This window comes from Phycodurus eques, chromosome 18 (genome assembly GCF_024500275.1).
Source record: "Phycodurus eques isolate BA_2022a chromosome 18, UOR_Pequ_1.1, whole genome shotgun sequence".
NCBI lineage: Eukaryota > Metazoa > Chordata > Actinopteri > Syngnathiformes > Syngnathidae > Phycodurus > Phycodurus eques.
The window spans coordinates 3,021,628-3,038,040 of NC_084542.1; the positions used below are offsets into that span (position 1 = coordinate 3,021,628).

The window sequence follows — 16,413 nt, forward strand, 5'->3', positions numbered from 1 at the left end:
TTGAAAATGTGTGGCGTATTATGAAGCGTAATATACGACAACGGAGAAGCTGCACATCAAGCAAGAATAGGAAAGAATTTCACCTACAAAGCTTCAACAATTAGTGTCCTCAGTTCCTAAACGTTTATTGAATGTTGTTAAAAGAAAAGGTGATGTAGCACAGTGGTAAACATGACCCTGTCCCAGCTTTTTTGGAACGTGTTGCAGCCATAAAATTCTAAGTTGATAATTATTTGCTAAAAACAATCAAGTTTATCAGTTTGAACTTAAAATATCTTGTCTTTGTAGTGTATTCAATTAAATATAGGTTGAACATGATTTGTAAATCATTGTATTCTGTTTTTATTATGTTTAACACAACGTCCCAACTTAATTGGAATTGGGGTTGTAAATGACACCTAACAATATATGTTGGTTGTTTTTTTTCTTTTTAAATCAAAGCAAAACATTACATTACAGCAAGAGGCTCAGTGGCAGTCAGGTGTTAAAGACAGTGGGACATGTCCTAACACTTAAGATTGGAGAGTGTGCTTAGTGCTGGCTGTTGACACCAGGAGGGAAACATCTTCACATAGCTCTTTTAAGTACTTTTACAAAAGGCTCAGAAAAACTGTTGTACAACTTTAAGCAGTATAGAAAACAAACTACACATCACTTTACATTACAAAGATTTTAGGATGATATCACATGTAACTGTCAATAACAGCTGAGAGAATTCCTACAATTCTTGCTGGCAGTGAGGCCTGCTTAAATATTCTTTAATAACCCTTTTGTACTCTATTACACACTCGTCTGGATTTGAGTGTTATTTGAGTTTCACCAGGGATACCATTTGGTATATGGCTGATTAATCTAAGACTCACAATCTCTCTTCGTATGCAGCAAATTCTTAAACAAACAAAAACGCTAGTTAACTTCATTAACCTGTTAGTATACAGTGGCTGCCACTGTTTCGGCACAGAGGACAGGAAATAGGACAAACTGTCCCAAATAAAAGTTGTAAGCAGGTCACACAGTCTGTCTGCCTCACATTTCGCCGTGAGCTTCTTTAGGTGCTCGTGTGTCCTTCAGTGAGCCGGAAATCATGTAGAACCTGCAAGCACAAGAAACAGGCATCCATAAAAAAGTAAGAAAACAAAATTGTATAGTTAAATAAACAATGGGACATAATATTTGAATTAGACCACATTGTCTTTCAGTATGGACTGTATATTAAGGGAAAATATTCCCAGAAGAATGAAAGCTGTTATTGCTGCAAACCTGTAGATAAAACGTGCAAGTAATGGCAAACTTGAATGTGAAAATGGCACATTTTTCTTTCTCGGATTAAAATTTACTCATTTCATTCACTTCTATCTAACACAGACTAGCCCAGGCATTGATATAAGACTAGCGACCACTATTTCCCTGAAAAACGACCGTTAACGCACACCTAGGGACTATTTAGAGTTGGCAATTAACGTCAGGAATGGGGGAAGCTGGATTACCTGGAAAAAACCTGGGCAAGCCTCCCACCCCCCTCCACCCCATTGCTCTGTAGCAGCCTGGCTCATTATCGTGCCTTGACAAATGTCATTTGGCGTGCCAGCTATAATTGGCGGTGGGCCAATTATGGTCCACGGGCCGCTTGTTGCCCACCTCTGGTCTAAAATGACATGTACAGTATGTGAGATAAAGTTTAAATAAAATGGCAGGCCAGATGAACTAAATGGTATGTAATGTTAAATATTTGTATTGTGTAAATCTAGCTGAAATATCAAAATCCTCGTGTTACAAATCTCTTTTATGGTGTAATTTGAATTCAGGGGGAGATAATGTGGTTTTCGACCTGGCTGGGGAACAATGGACCAGCTCTACACCCTCAGCAGGGGTCTGGAGGGTGGATGGGAGTTCACCCAATCATGTGCTTTGTGGACTTAGAGAAGACGTCCGACCGTGTCCCTCAGGGAGTCCTGAGTCCAGGGTGCCCCCTTGATACGCGGCTATTCGCACCCTGTACGACCAGTGTCCGGAGTTTGGTTGGCATTGTTGGCAGTAAATCAGATTTGTTTCCAGTGAGGGCTCGACTCCACCAAGGCTGCCCTTTGTCATCAATTCTGTTCATAATTTTTTGGGACAAAACTTCAAGGTGCAGCCGAGGCATTTCAGGGATCCGGTATGGCGGCCTCAGCATTGTATCTCTGCTATTTGCAGATGATGTTCTGTTGGCTTCATCAAGCCGTGATCTTCAACTCTCACTGGAGCAGTTCGCAGGCGAGTGTAAAACGGTTGGGATGAAAATCTGCACCTTCAAATCTGGGGCGTGGTCCTCAGTCAGAAAAGGGTGGAATGCCCTCTCCGGGTCAGGAATGAGAGCCTGCCCCAAGTGGAGGAGTTAAAGTATCTTGAGGTGTTGTTCATGAGTGCAGGCATGGAGCATGACATCACTGCAGCGTCTGCAGTGATGCGGACTCTGTATCGAGCCGTCATGGTGAAGAAGGAGTTGATCTGAAAGGCAAAGCTTTACTGATCGATCTACGTTCCTACCCCGCCTATGGTCACAAGTGCTGTGGGTCATGACCGAAAGAACAAGATCGCGGATGCAAGCGGCCGAAATGAGTTTCCTCTGCAGGATGTCCTGGCTCTCCCTTAGAGATAGGGTGAGAAGCTCTGTCGTCCGGGAAGGGCTCAGAGTAGAGCTGCTGCTCCTTCACATTGAGAGGAGCCAGATGAGGTGACTTGGGCATCTAGTTAGGATGCCCCCTAGACCAGTCATCCCCAACCACCGGTCCGCGGACCGGTACCGGGCTGTGAGGCATTTGTTACCGGGCCACAGAGAACGAATGACCAAGGTATATAATTTCCGTTGTATTGCAATTTGCGTGTCAATGTGTTTTATTTTGAAAATTAACCGGATCTTCTCCGCCGCACTAGCTGCGCGTCTTAATTGACACGTTGAGATTGCACACAACGCTTCCGTTTCCGGTCCCAGCCGCCTCGATCGCTTCTGTTTACGGTCCGAGCGGGGTGGCTAACGGCGGGAGAGCTCAAAGAACAAAATCACTTTGTAAACTAATTCAGTTAATTACCTTTACTTAAAAGATTTGTTCTTTTGAACGAAACGTTCGGGAACTAAACAACACTATATCAGGAGTCCTACTTAAAATACAGCTTTATCGCAACAGTTAACTCTCATGCACCAAGTCTGCTCTGATACAGATACAGTCGTAGGTTGCTGCTCGACACAGGCAGAATTACTTTTACGGAGTTCAAAGTCTACTCTCATTGAGGAGCTCCGACCCCCACTCCTGCATCACACCCAGAGTGGACACACCACGAATGGTGAAGGAGGAAGCAGAAGCAAGGCAAGCATGTGTGTGTACTAGACTTTACACCGATTTTATCAGGCTGATCGGTATCGGCTGATATTTAGCCTTTTATGCTGATCGGCTTTAATGTCATAATTCGCCGATCCGATAAATAACGCCATTGATCGGCTCCGCAAAAGACATTAACGCCGCATCGCCATCGTGCACAGTATATTTGAATCCAAAAGCTAGTTTATTTTTAGCCTTGTCGAGCGTCCTTTGATGTAGTATTGGAAATATCTGACGGCCAATAAAGTTATTAAAAAAAATACCACGGACGGTTGGACGTAAACATGCCGCCGTTCTGTCAATGCTCTAAAGCTTCGGTGTGGGTGAAGTAATTTAATTAAAAATAAAGTAATTTAATTACAGTACGTTAATGGATGGATGGATAATTCCATCCATCCATTTTCTGAACCGCTGCTCCTCACTAGGGTCGCGGGCGTGCTGGAGCCTATCCCAGCTATCATCGGACAGGAGGCGGAGTACACCCCGAACTAAAAAAACAAAAGTCTACATAATAAATGTTTTCTTCCCAAATTGTAACGGTTAGGTTATTTGAAGGCGAGGAAGGCAAGGCAAAAACGTGGAGGACCTAAGTGCAGGGAAGCAGGGAGGCAAGGCAGGAGTCTCAAAAAATCCCAAAAATGGATAAAGCAAACTAAACAACGTCCCACAACAGATAACCAAAGTAACAAAGAAACACTTGAATAAACCAAAAATGGAAACAAAACATGACTGGTCACTAAGACGTGGCACAGACAGAGAGAATGACACCTGACAATGACATACTACAACGACAATGAACTGACCAAAAGGGGAAAAAAACACGGAACTAAATACAAATAGATTGATGAGACTACGAGGAACACCTGGACAAGACACGAGCGGCTGGAGGGAGCTGATTGGTCGGCCCAAGGTAGGTTGACGAGAACAGGTGGACACAACTAATTGAGCACACGACAACATGGAACACAGGAAAACATGAAACAAAACTAACCACAACGCAAACCAAAACACAGACCATGAGACAAATGCTTCCTTCCTGGCACACACTGCTTTCATTGTTTGCAACAATAAATCACATTTAAAAAAAAAAAGAATCCTGTCTTGATTAATGTGCATGAAATGGCAAAATGATTAACCTTTCACTCATAAATTCGTAATATGTAGTGTGCATAAGTGTATGAGATGGGAAAGAATCTTTACATGAGCTGATCTCTCTCTACTTCGTCTATACCATTTCAACAATTTCAATTATTTGTGTTCATTTTATCATGACATAAGATTGACTCATGGAACAGATCAATTTACGTGATCTGTAATGGGCAAAATTAATTGAAAATCAAAATGAATCACTGTTCGAACAGCCTCCTGGAATGGTATCTGTTCAACTTATGGACCCCATCGTCAGATATCCATGAGGAAAAAGGTAAAATTATCGGTAGAATAATTACATTTTATTTGTTGTCAGAAATAAATATATGACCAAGGACCCTTACCTAGACGTTCGAAAATGCCTGTGTTTCCCCAGGGCCTTCAAGCAGGAGGGTGAACAGTTTTTCAGGTCCACAAACTGGTAGATGATTGGGTTATACATTGCTGAGGACTTGGCAAGCAGAGTAGGAACAACAGACACGGGTATGGGCACTGAGTCTGGCTCTCCAAACGCCGAAATCACTGACACAACTGCATATGGGATCCAGGCTATCAAAAATCCTGCACAGATCAGCATGGCCACCTAGGTTTGAACACATACAAGTGATTTAGATTGATTGTAACTCATTCTTAGAATGATGTGAAAAATGTGCTTCTTTCACATACCTTTGTGAGTTTTATCTCAAGGTTTTGGCTGTTATTGACTCGGGCATCAAAATGTGAAATTTCTTTTGCAGAAGATTTGACTTTAAAGATAATCATCACATAGGAAAATACGATGATGCCAGTAGGTAGGACAAGACCGAAGAAGAGGATAGACATTACAAAGCTTTGGCCGGACACAGAAGATTGTGCCAGCCACCAATTCAGGGTGCAGGACGTGCCAAATGGCTCTGGGGCGTAGCTTCCCCAGCCCATCAGGGGCATGATGGCCCAAAATGCTGCATAAATCCACACAAAGGTCAAGCAGAGGAAGGCGTGACGCCGTTTCAACCATGTCCCTTTAGATTAGAGAAATAGCGTGAGGTACAATCGTGTTATTGGCGATAATGGTAAATTAATCTCGTGGACAAAAAGTAAACAAAATATATCAGTAATTTACCGTAGCTGAGATGGCAGATCTTGAGGTATCTGTCCAGGCTGACCATTGTCATCGTGGTGAGGCTCCCACATCCAAAGAAAAAGCCTGCCCAGCCATAGAACTGACAGCCCTCCCAACCAAACAACCAACGGTGGGAGAAACTAGAAACAACAAAAAAGGGCTTTCCTGTCACTAAAGGACAGGGGTAGCGGAATAAGGGATGTACCAGAAAAACAGAGGGTGACACACAAATAATAAAAGGAGAAATTGGGAAAAGAATGGACAGATGTGTGAAAGTGTTTTGAAAAGGATGGTGATGATGGTAATGTGCATAAGAGAAAAGGAGGCAGAAGAAGGGCAAAGAGTAAAAGTAAGGAAAATAAGATTAGTATTTTTATTAGTTGTATTTACTCATATACTCATTTATCTTTGGATTTACATTGATGATACAGATTCGTTCTTGACAAGAATGAGAAGGTAGTGATGGTTTAACATTTTCAAGTAGCAGGACAAATTTGTTGTGCTCTTCCTACAATTGCAAAGTATAACTCACTTGTAATTTACCCTGGTAACATTTAAAGACAATCGTAAACATCAATTTGTTAACATGCAGAAAATTGTGAAAGATAATAGATATTGGACAGACATTTCAATTTAACAGCTTACACACACCACGAACATGTGTATGTGTTCACTGTGATAGGTTAAATGCAGAGAACAAATTTCGTGTGCATGCATGCATGTTCATGACAATAAATGGTGATTCTTCTGCTTCTTCTTCTTCAGAAAAATGTGCCTTGTTAGTCGTATAAAAACACCCACAAAGAGCAACCCTTTCAGTAGGATATCAACAGTAAAATAAAATAAATGAAATATCTGCCCATATATATTTTCCCATAAACAACATGTCACTCAGTCCACCAGTGTTCCCCTTTTTTTATAAGATGTCCTGTTCAGCTGCATGGCATTGCAGAGTGGTGGGTCTGTATGCCTTTGTGCTGGAACAGTTTTGCTGTGCAACAGGGGAGTTTGAAATACTCTCTGTTTTTAATTTTTTATTATTCTGATGTTTATTGAAAATGCAGCTGGACAGAAAAGGATTTTAGGGGGGTACAGACAGAGTGGACAAGGGGACTCGGGGTGACAACCACAGCAGAACGAAAGTGAGACAGTCTAGATCAGACATGCCCAAAGTCCGGCCCCCGGGCCAAATCCGGCCCGTGTTCATATTTCCACTGGCCCGAAGCATCTGTCATAAAATCAATAATATGTGACCCGGCAGTACAAAATACACGCGCAATTTTATATTTCACCACAGGATGGCAGTAAACTTGTGGCCGAACTGTCACGGGGCCCTTTTGTGCATGATCTGTTTTTTGCCCATTTCTAAAATGGCAACTGGAAGTAAAAAAAGGAAAGTTGATAGCGAGGGCCACCGTTTCCAGGACAAATGGAAGTCTGAATATTTTTTCACTGAATTTAGAAACAACTGCATCTGCCTAATTTGCCAAGAGACTGTGGCTGTGTTCAAGGAGTTCAACATAAAGAGGCACTACCAGACGAAACATGCTAATTATGACAAGCTAACTGCAAACGAATGCAGTGAAAAATTTAAGCAACTGGAAGCTGGTTTAACGGCACAGCAACACTTTTTCTCAAGAGCCAGTGAGTCGAATGCAAATGCAACAAAGGCAAGCTATGAGGTGGCAACGCTGATTGCCAAGCACTGCAAACCTTTTACTGAGGGTGAATTTATGAAAGACTGTATGATGAAAATGGTGGAGAACATTTGTCCTGAGAAAAAGCAACAGTTCGCCAATGTTTGCCTGGCTCGTAGCACTGTGTTACGAAGGATCGAAGAAGTTTCTTCTGATATTAAGAGACAGTTGGACGCAAAAGGAGTGGAGTTTGAATTTTTTTCGTTAGCCTGTGACGAAAGCACGGATGCATCCGACACCGCACAGTTACTGATTTTTTCGAGAGGAGTGGACAGTGAAATGAACGTGCGTGAAGAGCTACTTGACCTCCAGAGCCTTAAGGACCAAACAAGAGGGAAATATTTATTTTCTTCTGTTTGTTCCGCCGTAGATGACATAAAATTACAGAGGAATAAAATCACGAGGATTATTACGGATGGCGCACCTGCCATGGTTGGCGAGCACAGTGGATTATCAACCCTAGTGTGTAACAAAGTAAGCGAAGAAGGAGGTAAAGCTATAAAACTCCATTGTATTATTCACCAACAAGTTCTATGTGCCAAACATCTGAAATATGATCACGTTATGAAACCCGTGATAAAGGCTATTAATTATATTCGCTCCAAAGCCCTGTGCCACCGCCAGTTTCAACAATTTCTACTTGATATCCACGCTGAATACGGAGATGTTGTGTATCACACCGATGTAAGATGGCTCAGACGGGGGTCTGCACTGCAGCGTTTCTACTCACTCAAAGAGGAAATTGGACAATTCTTGGCAAACAAGGGACAACCGATGCCAGAACTAACCGATCCTGTTTGGCTGTCTGATTTTGGATTTTTAGTTGACATAAACTGACATCTGAACGCCCTGAACACGAGCCTTCAGGGGCAAAATGCATTGATAAGCCAACTGTATTCACATATTAAAGCCTTTCGGACCAAGCTGCTACTTTTCCAAACCCACCTGTCACAAACGCAGCCCAATACCACACATTTCCAATCTGTGCAAGAAATAATGACGTGTTTTCCAGCGCACAATATTAGTGCGCAAATGAGGAGGTATTCCGCTAAAATCTCATCTCTGACTGAAGAGTTTCAACAACGTTTCAGGGATTTTGCAACTATTGAAAAGGAGATCACGCTTTTTTCTTCTCCTGTTTCCGTGCATCTCAGTGACTTTCCAGCCCACCTGCAGTTGGAGCTCATTGAGCTGCAGTGTGACACGGACTTTTGCAGCCGGTACCAACAACTCCCTCTTGTCAACTTTTACCAGCAGCTGGATAAAGACAGGCTCCAAGAGATTCGTACATTTGCGAAGAAAATGCTGAGCTTGTTTGGCTCGACATACTTGTGCCTGAAGACATTCTCAGTCATGAACATGAATAAGAACCGCGTGAGGACAAGACTAAGTGACTCCCACCTGCGTGACATCTTGCGCATTAAAACCACCGCTTTTGAGCCAGACCTGCCCCATTTACTGCAGTCGAGATCTCAGTATCACCCTTCACATTAATGCAAACATGTTGTTTGTTGATTCTGATGAATAAAGTTTGAGTTTGAGTCAAATTCCATAAAAATACTTTATTTTGCATTTAATTAATTTTTATTTTAACCTTCATTTATCTAGGTCAGGCAGTTATCAGATCTACCTAGCAGCAGACAGCATTGTAAAACAAAGTAAAATAAAAATAAATACAAAAAAGCATTCCCCTCGTCGGTAGCATGTAAAATTAATGCTGGCCCGTATGACAATTTTTTTATGTCAATGTGGCCCATGAGCCAAAACGTTTGGGCACCCCTGGTCTAGATATTTGAACATAAGTAACGTTACAACAGTTATTTGTAGATTAGGGGGGACACCATGGATAAGACATGCAACAACTAACCAAGAGAACCAGATAAGAGAGGACAGAGAGGGACAGGACAGGATGTGGGAAAATGAGCAAGGCAGTGTTACTGGCGAGTGGCGCGGTGGTATTCTTTTTAGTGTCTAAACACCTGTAAGAACTTGTGAGTTGATATGTTAGTATAACCTGTATTGTTATCAGTGATCATAGCACAAGTATTTTAAAGTCTATAGTTTCTGTGCCGGCGCATCGAGGGAGAGTGAGCCTGGCTTGTGGGTGGAGAGGGGGTGGGGGGTGAGCCGAGTCAGTGAGCCCGTCCACCAGGGGACCCAACCGAGGGGATGCCACCGACCACCCAGGACCCAGGGAGGTCCCAAGCCTGACCGAAGCGCCCCGACCAGTCCCAAGGGGGAGGGGCAAGGGCACCGGATCACCACCCCCCACATCCAACCACCCCAACCCCTCGCCCCCCACGACACAACCCCCACCCACCCACGCAGCGAGCCCACAGCCGCCCCCGATCCCTGGACAGCATCGGGACCCCAGACACCAACAGGGCCCGGTGCAGGAGCCAGCCACGACAAAAAAAAAACAACAACAAAAAAAAACGGTCAAAGCTAAGCGCCGGTCATGAGTAGAACTGGGCATCGAAAATCGACCTGGACCCTGGCCACCCCGGAACCGACCAAACCCAAAACCCCCGGCCCCCAGCCCCGACACCCACAGCCCGCCCACCCCAAAGAAGAAGAAGCGGCGGGAACCAACGAAGAAGAGCACACGAGAAGACGCACCCGCGCCCAATGGGAGCGGAGGCAAACAAAACCGCGCCCCAACCCTGCCAAAATCAATGACCACTCACCAAAGCACAACACCCGGAATAAAACCATACCACGCAAAAGAGACCCCGACAACGCGGAGCGCCCAACGCGTCCCGAGCCCCAGCCAACACCACACGGAGCCCCAGTGAAGCCAACTCGCAGCCAGCCAGGCTAGCGAAACCACAGAACACGTCCATGCCAACACTGAGACAGCCTACAGGGCAAACAGCCGGCCGCACCCCCGCCCCAACGGTCCCCAGCGCCAACTCCAGTCCCCAAACCAACGCAAGCGCCAACGACAGAAAGAGAAAAAGCCAAAACCCCACCGCAGCAACCCTACACACCACAATGAACCGGGACAAAGCCCACACAAACGACATCCCACAGCACCCCAAATTCCAACCCCGTGCAACAATGTTAACAATATTAAACACACACACAGGAGTGAATCATTTTCTGTATTTATAAATAATAATAATATAATTTAAGAAACATTGTATTAAAAAGTGGCAGAACTTCAATCCAAATAGATATGGTTCTAAAGATATTTATTTAACAGTACATTTCATTTTTCTTGTGAAGGATTGTTTCAAACTTTTCCTCTTCCTATGTATAATGCACAATATTGAAAATGTAAGATTTTTTTGGGGAAACAAATTGCACATTCTACATGAAAAATTACAAGAGTAAAATTTGACATTGAATTTATTAGTTTGGAAGTGAAATCCAGTAAACTGAATGTAAGATTATTTGATCCTCAATGAAAATTCACGAGCATGTGACATAGGGACTCTCCGGAAAGTCACATCTCCTAACCAGCTCTTTTCAACTTTACCGTAATTTCTCGTGTATCATGCGCACCCATGTATAATACGCACCCCCAAAGTTGACTACAAAATTCTGAAAAACCCTTCTACCTATGTGTAATGCATGTTTACAATGCATGATTTTGCTTGTACCCATATAATCAAAACATGAAGTATTATCTGCATTTTGTTAGTTTTTTCAAAGAAGTATTCTATACTTCATTTGAACACGTAATATTTTCTTTTTATTTACTTGCTCTTCTTTTGAAATTCACAGCCCTACTTTTATTTAGTAAATGAGAAAACACGCAGTTGTGCTCATATGTGTGATTACCCGGGGAGAATTTGTAAGATGTGTACAATTCTCTAAAGAAAACATGAAGGGCCAGGCAAAAACACATTTAATTTTATTTTAATGGAATTCAAATTAAACTGTCAAGCATTTCAGAAAAGCATTATCATTAAACAGAACATTACCATAAAGAAATGAATGATTGTTGTTGTTCAGTCATCAGTCGTATTTAAGAAAAACAATATTTCTCAAATTCTCCCAAGGTATGTAAACCTATGAGCACAACTGTACATATTATGCAGTCATATTTACCCCTGTCATATTGGAATGAAAGTGTAGGATACACCTTTTTCATAGCCTTCAGGTGGTCCTGGCATATTAAAATGAAAGGGTACACCTTTCTCATAACCTATAGGTGGCAGTGTCATATTGAAATGACCGTGTACCGTTTTTTTCATAACCTCTAGATGGCGGCATACAGATATAAAATGGGACAGTTTTTCCCCCCCATTTTCCCCTATACCTATGTATAATGCGCACCGTTGATTTTTGACATTTTTTTTGGGGGGGGGGGGGAATGCGCATTATACACAAGAAATTACGGGTATATCACCTTTCCTTAACCTTTGTGTATTGTGTCATCTGGTCACGGAGAAATAAAAAGGTGTTTCCTTTCGAACATTGGAAAGGGCAGTGTGTTGTTAGGAACATCTCACACCAAAGTCACTAGTACGTCTTATCTGTTTTTCTTCTTCTTTTTTTACATAAGTACTTTACAAAACTACTATTTTCCAAAGATCGATGGACTACAAAAAGTAGTGATGATCCATTCCTGCTTGTATTTATTTCAATCAGGTTGTCCCAAAAAGTGAGAATCACTTAAGAGTCTAAACTTACGTTTATGTGGAAATTCACTGCTCCGAGCAGTGTAATGTGAAGTTGACATTATATTTTCTTAAGGTTTCAATTATAGACTACAAAAATAACTAACTGATTTTGTTGTTTATGAGTTACTAGCTTGAAGGTTTTCCATTATGTTAGATCATTTTCTAAAGCCCTTTCCTTGACTGCTATTTTCCAAGTGCGATATATATAGCCTACCGATATGTTATTGAAATTATCCATTGGCAGTTAATCCATAATTGCCAACTTTCAGCAGTGTGGTAATTTTGTGTACTAACCATTAATAGATGGATTGTTTTTCGATTCAAATTGTTATATTTCAAGAAATGGTATTCATTATTATAAAAATGACTGAAGAATGAAGATATAGGCCACAACTTAACTGGCCTACAATTCAATCACGTAAACCCCTTAATGTTATTACTGAGAAATTGGAGCGCAGTCATCTTTTTTCAACAGGGCTGTCTGTATTGGTATGTGCCGTGTGCTGGTTCTACACCTAGGTGTCAGTATTGCCTAAGGCATGGAGTTCAATGCCTGGATGAAAAAACAACAACCCAGAAGTCGGACCTACGAGTGACTTTGGTGTGAAACTCTCCTAACAATACACTGTCCTTTCCTATGTCCGAAAGGAAGCACTATTCATCCCTCCCTGACCCGGTGAAGCATTCCACAAATATTAAGAAAAGGTGATATAAAGGTTACAAGAGCTGGTTAGAAGATTAGATTTTCCAAAGAGTCCTGATGTCATGTGCTCAAAACCAAAGGTGCTAATTGGCCGAAGAGGAGATGTGTGTATCTGCGATCGATTGTTATTCCTAAAGTACCCCGGATGTGTGTCACAGCTAATTTGAAATTGAATTTGTAAAACTGAATCTGAATTTATCAAACTCAATGTGAAAATATATACATTAGAATTTTCATTGAGGATCAAATAATCTTACATTCAGTTTCAAATTTATTGGAGTTCAGTTCCAAACTAATAAATTCAATTTAAAATTATACAGTTCAGATTCAGTTTTCCAATACAATGTTTCAAATTAAACAATAAACAGTTTTAATGTAATTATTCAAGTTTAGCAATTCTAATATAAATATAAATGATTCAAATTCAGTTTCTGGTGGCACATATTTCAGATCCTAATCCAGAATTTTGTCACATGTTAAAAATCTAACCACCTGCACCTCAACACCACCAAGACCAGGTAGCGGACTTTAGGAGGCCAAGGCCTTTTCACATCAACAGTGACAGTATGGAGATTGTACAGATGTACAAATACCCCGGTGTACAGCTGGATGAAAAGTAGGACTGGACTGCCAACACCAACACCCTTGCGCAGGAAACGACAGAGCTGCCTGTACTTCCTCAGAAGACTGGCTTCCTTTAACATAAAAAAAAAGCAAAAAGCTGTTGCATACTGTACGTTTTACCAATCTGTGGTGGTGAGCGCCCTCAAGAAAATACACACTTCTCCCCTAGAGAAACTGAGGAAGAGGGCAAGCTTCGTCGTGCACAGAATTCGACAGCTTGAAACCTGTGGCAGAGAGACGGACGCTGAAAAGCAATTTTCAAAAGACCAGATCACGTGTTTAACAGTCAGCCATAAGCTGCCTCTCAAACATTCCTCCAAGCATGTGCGACAATCATCAACATTATCAAATTCAGTTTTATAATGATATACTTCCCTTGGAATCCTTAGACTGACTGTTCTGCATAAAACAAGGCAGATATGTACATTTCGAAAATAAAATGTAGAAAAAGAAGACTACAGAAATTAACATTGCAAAGAGGAACTATGCAGCAAAGATGGAAAATCAATTTAGCATTAACAACTCTAAATCAGTCTGGCATGCATTCCAATCGCTGACAAATTACAAGAGACGATCCCCCCAAACTGAGAACAATAGCACACTAGCCAACGAGTTGAATACCTTCTACTGTAGATTTGAAAAGGACACTTTCACACCCCACACCCACCCAAACGCACCACCGACCACTATCACACCACCGACTTCTGCGTTGACCATCCGCGAACAGGATGTGAGACGCATCTTCAAACAACAAAAGATTAACAAAGCGGCAGACCCAGACAATGTGTCCCATCATGCCTCAAAGTCTGCGCGGACCAGCTCGCTCCAGTCTTCACTCAGATCTTCAATAGATCTCTGGAACTGTGCGAAGTACCATCCTGTTTCAAACGCTCCACCATCATCCCAGTCCCCAAGAAACCTACAATCTCGGGTCTAAGTGACTACAGGCCTGTCGCCTTGACATCTGTGGTCATGAAGTCTTTTGAACGCCTCATGCTGGACCACCTCAAGAGCGTCACAGGCCCTGAGCTGGACCCCCTGCAGTTTGCCTACCGAGCAAACAGGTCTGCGAATGATGCAGTCAACATGGGACTGCTCTTCATCCTAGAACACCGCGAGAGTGCAGAGACCTACGCGAGGATCCTGTTCGTGGACTTCTGGTCAGCGTTCAACACCATCATCCCTGAACTCCTTTCCTCCAAGATTCTCCAGCTCAGCGTCTCACCTGCCATCTGCCAGTGGATTTACAGCTTCCTGAAGGGCAGGATACAGCAGGTGAGGCTGGGGGAGGCCACCTCATCCACACGCAGCATCAGCACTGGGGCGCCTCAAGGTTGTGTCCTCTCTCTGCTGCTCTTCTCTCTCTACACGAACGACTGCACCTCAACGCACCCGGCTGTCAAACTCCTGAAGTTTGCAGATGACACCACTGTCATCGGCCTCATCAAGGACGGTGACGAGTCTGCATATTGACAGGAAGTGGAGTGGCTGGAGTTCTGGTGAGGCCGACACGACCTGGAGCTGAAAACGCTCAAGACTGTAGAGATGATCGTGGACTTCAGGAGGCATCCTTCGCCACAGATGCCCCTCATGCTGTCCAGCTGCCTTGTGTCAACCGTCGATACCTTCAAGTTCCTGGGAATTACAGTCTCTCAGGACCTGAAGTGGGCGATCAACATCAACTCCGTCCTCAAAAAGGCCCAGCAGAGGATGTACTTCCTGCGGCTTCTGAGATAGCACGGCCTGGCACGGGAGATGTTGAGGCAGTTCTACACAGCGGTCATCAAATCAGTCCTGTGTTCTTCCATCACAGTCTGGTTTGGTGCTGCTACAAAAAAGGACAAACTCCGACTGCAACGGACAATAAAAACTGCTGAAAGGATTGCTCGTAGCCCCCTACCCACCCTTGAGGACTTGCACGCTGCCAGAACTAAGACAAGAGTGTGCAAAATCTTCTCGGACCCTCCACATCCCGGTCACCAGCTCTTCTAGCTCTTTCCCTCAAGTAGGCGCTACCGATCAATGCAGACTAGAACTAGTAGACATTCCAACAGCTTCTTCCCTCTTGCAATCAACTTCTTAAACACCTAACCTACAATTCCATTGCAAAATGCTGGCAATTTTTTTCTTTTTGTCTTGAGTTTGTTGTCAAATTTCTGTCGGGCCAATTATATATTACTCGTGCACTCACTGTAGTAGTCTCACCATGCTGCACTATTTGCATATCTGTTGTTGACCAATACTGGCCACTGATGCCAGAGTAGCATCTGCTCCATTTGCACACTGACTGAGGAGTAGCTGCAACATTTGCACAATCAAAATTGCCCCAGACTATCGTGCTACTCGCTTGAAGTCTCGGCACCCTTTCCACAATGGTCGTTGCACCGGACTATTGTAATATTCGTCATTTGAAATGCTCTAAGTGCTGGAGGACTCTGCATCTTTTTGCACAATTGTCAAAAAAAAAAAAAAACTTGTTTTAAAAAAAACATGCATTACCAGATAACTAGCAACCCTTTATTGCTCAGTGACTGTTTTTCTCAATGTCAATATCTTTATGTCTCAAAAGTGTTCTCTGTCAATTGACTGTCTGTTGTCGTACTAGAGCGGCTCCAATTACCAGAGACAAATTCCTTGTGTGTTTTTTGTGCATACTTGGAAAATAAAGATGATTCTGATTTCGTGTTACTAATGCAACACACTAAGAAATGCATTAGTCACTCTACAGTTAATTAGTATGCATGGTATGGCCATGTATAAGAATCCAGGAGAAGCACACATCTTTGTAAACTCGCCAAAAGTGATACATTCTATAAAGCAGATAAACAAAAATAAAATAAAAATAAAAAAATAAAAAAAAAGTGAATGCGCAAATTCTGATATTCCTGTGTGAGATTAGCAGGTACCACAAAAGATGCACTTTTTACTTTTACTTATGACAATAAAATAGGGCTAATGTGTTTTCTCAAGTTAGAAGTGGGCTGGAATATCCACATTTGGGCAGACAGTGCCAGACAAATACTACAATGCAGGAAAGCGTTTATTTATTTTTTTTAAACACAATCGCGCGTCGCCATGGAGCCACGTCATTAGCCGGGCTGGCATATCTACTGTTTATATCTATGCCCGCGAAGCCCAATAGAAAACGTTG

The 16,413-nt window shown here is 42.6% G+C and overlaps 1 protein-coding gene across 2 annotated transcripts in view; it reads right to left on the reverse strand.

The window, feature by feature from the left end:
* Positions 1-359: 359 nt before the first annotated feature.
* Positions 360-16,413, reverse strand: part of opn5 (opsin 5) — a 52,560-nt gene continuing 36,506 nt past the window's right edge. For both annotated transcript variants that reach the window (XM_061704600.1, XM_061704601.1), the window contains 4 exons: positions 5,608-5,778; positions 5,172-5,506; positions 4,850-5,088; positions 360-1,093 (listed from right to left, as the gene is read on the reverse strand). In XM_061704600.1, coding sequence (XP_061560584.1) covers positions 1,027-1,093; positions 4,850-5,088; positions 5,172-5,506; positions 5,608-5,778 — 812 coding nt within the window. In that variant the 3' untranslated portion in view covers positions 360-1,026. The remainder of the gene's footprint in view (positions 1,094-4,849; positions 5,089-5,171; positions 5,507-5,607; positions 5,779-16,413) is intronic.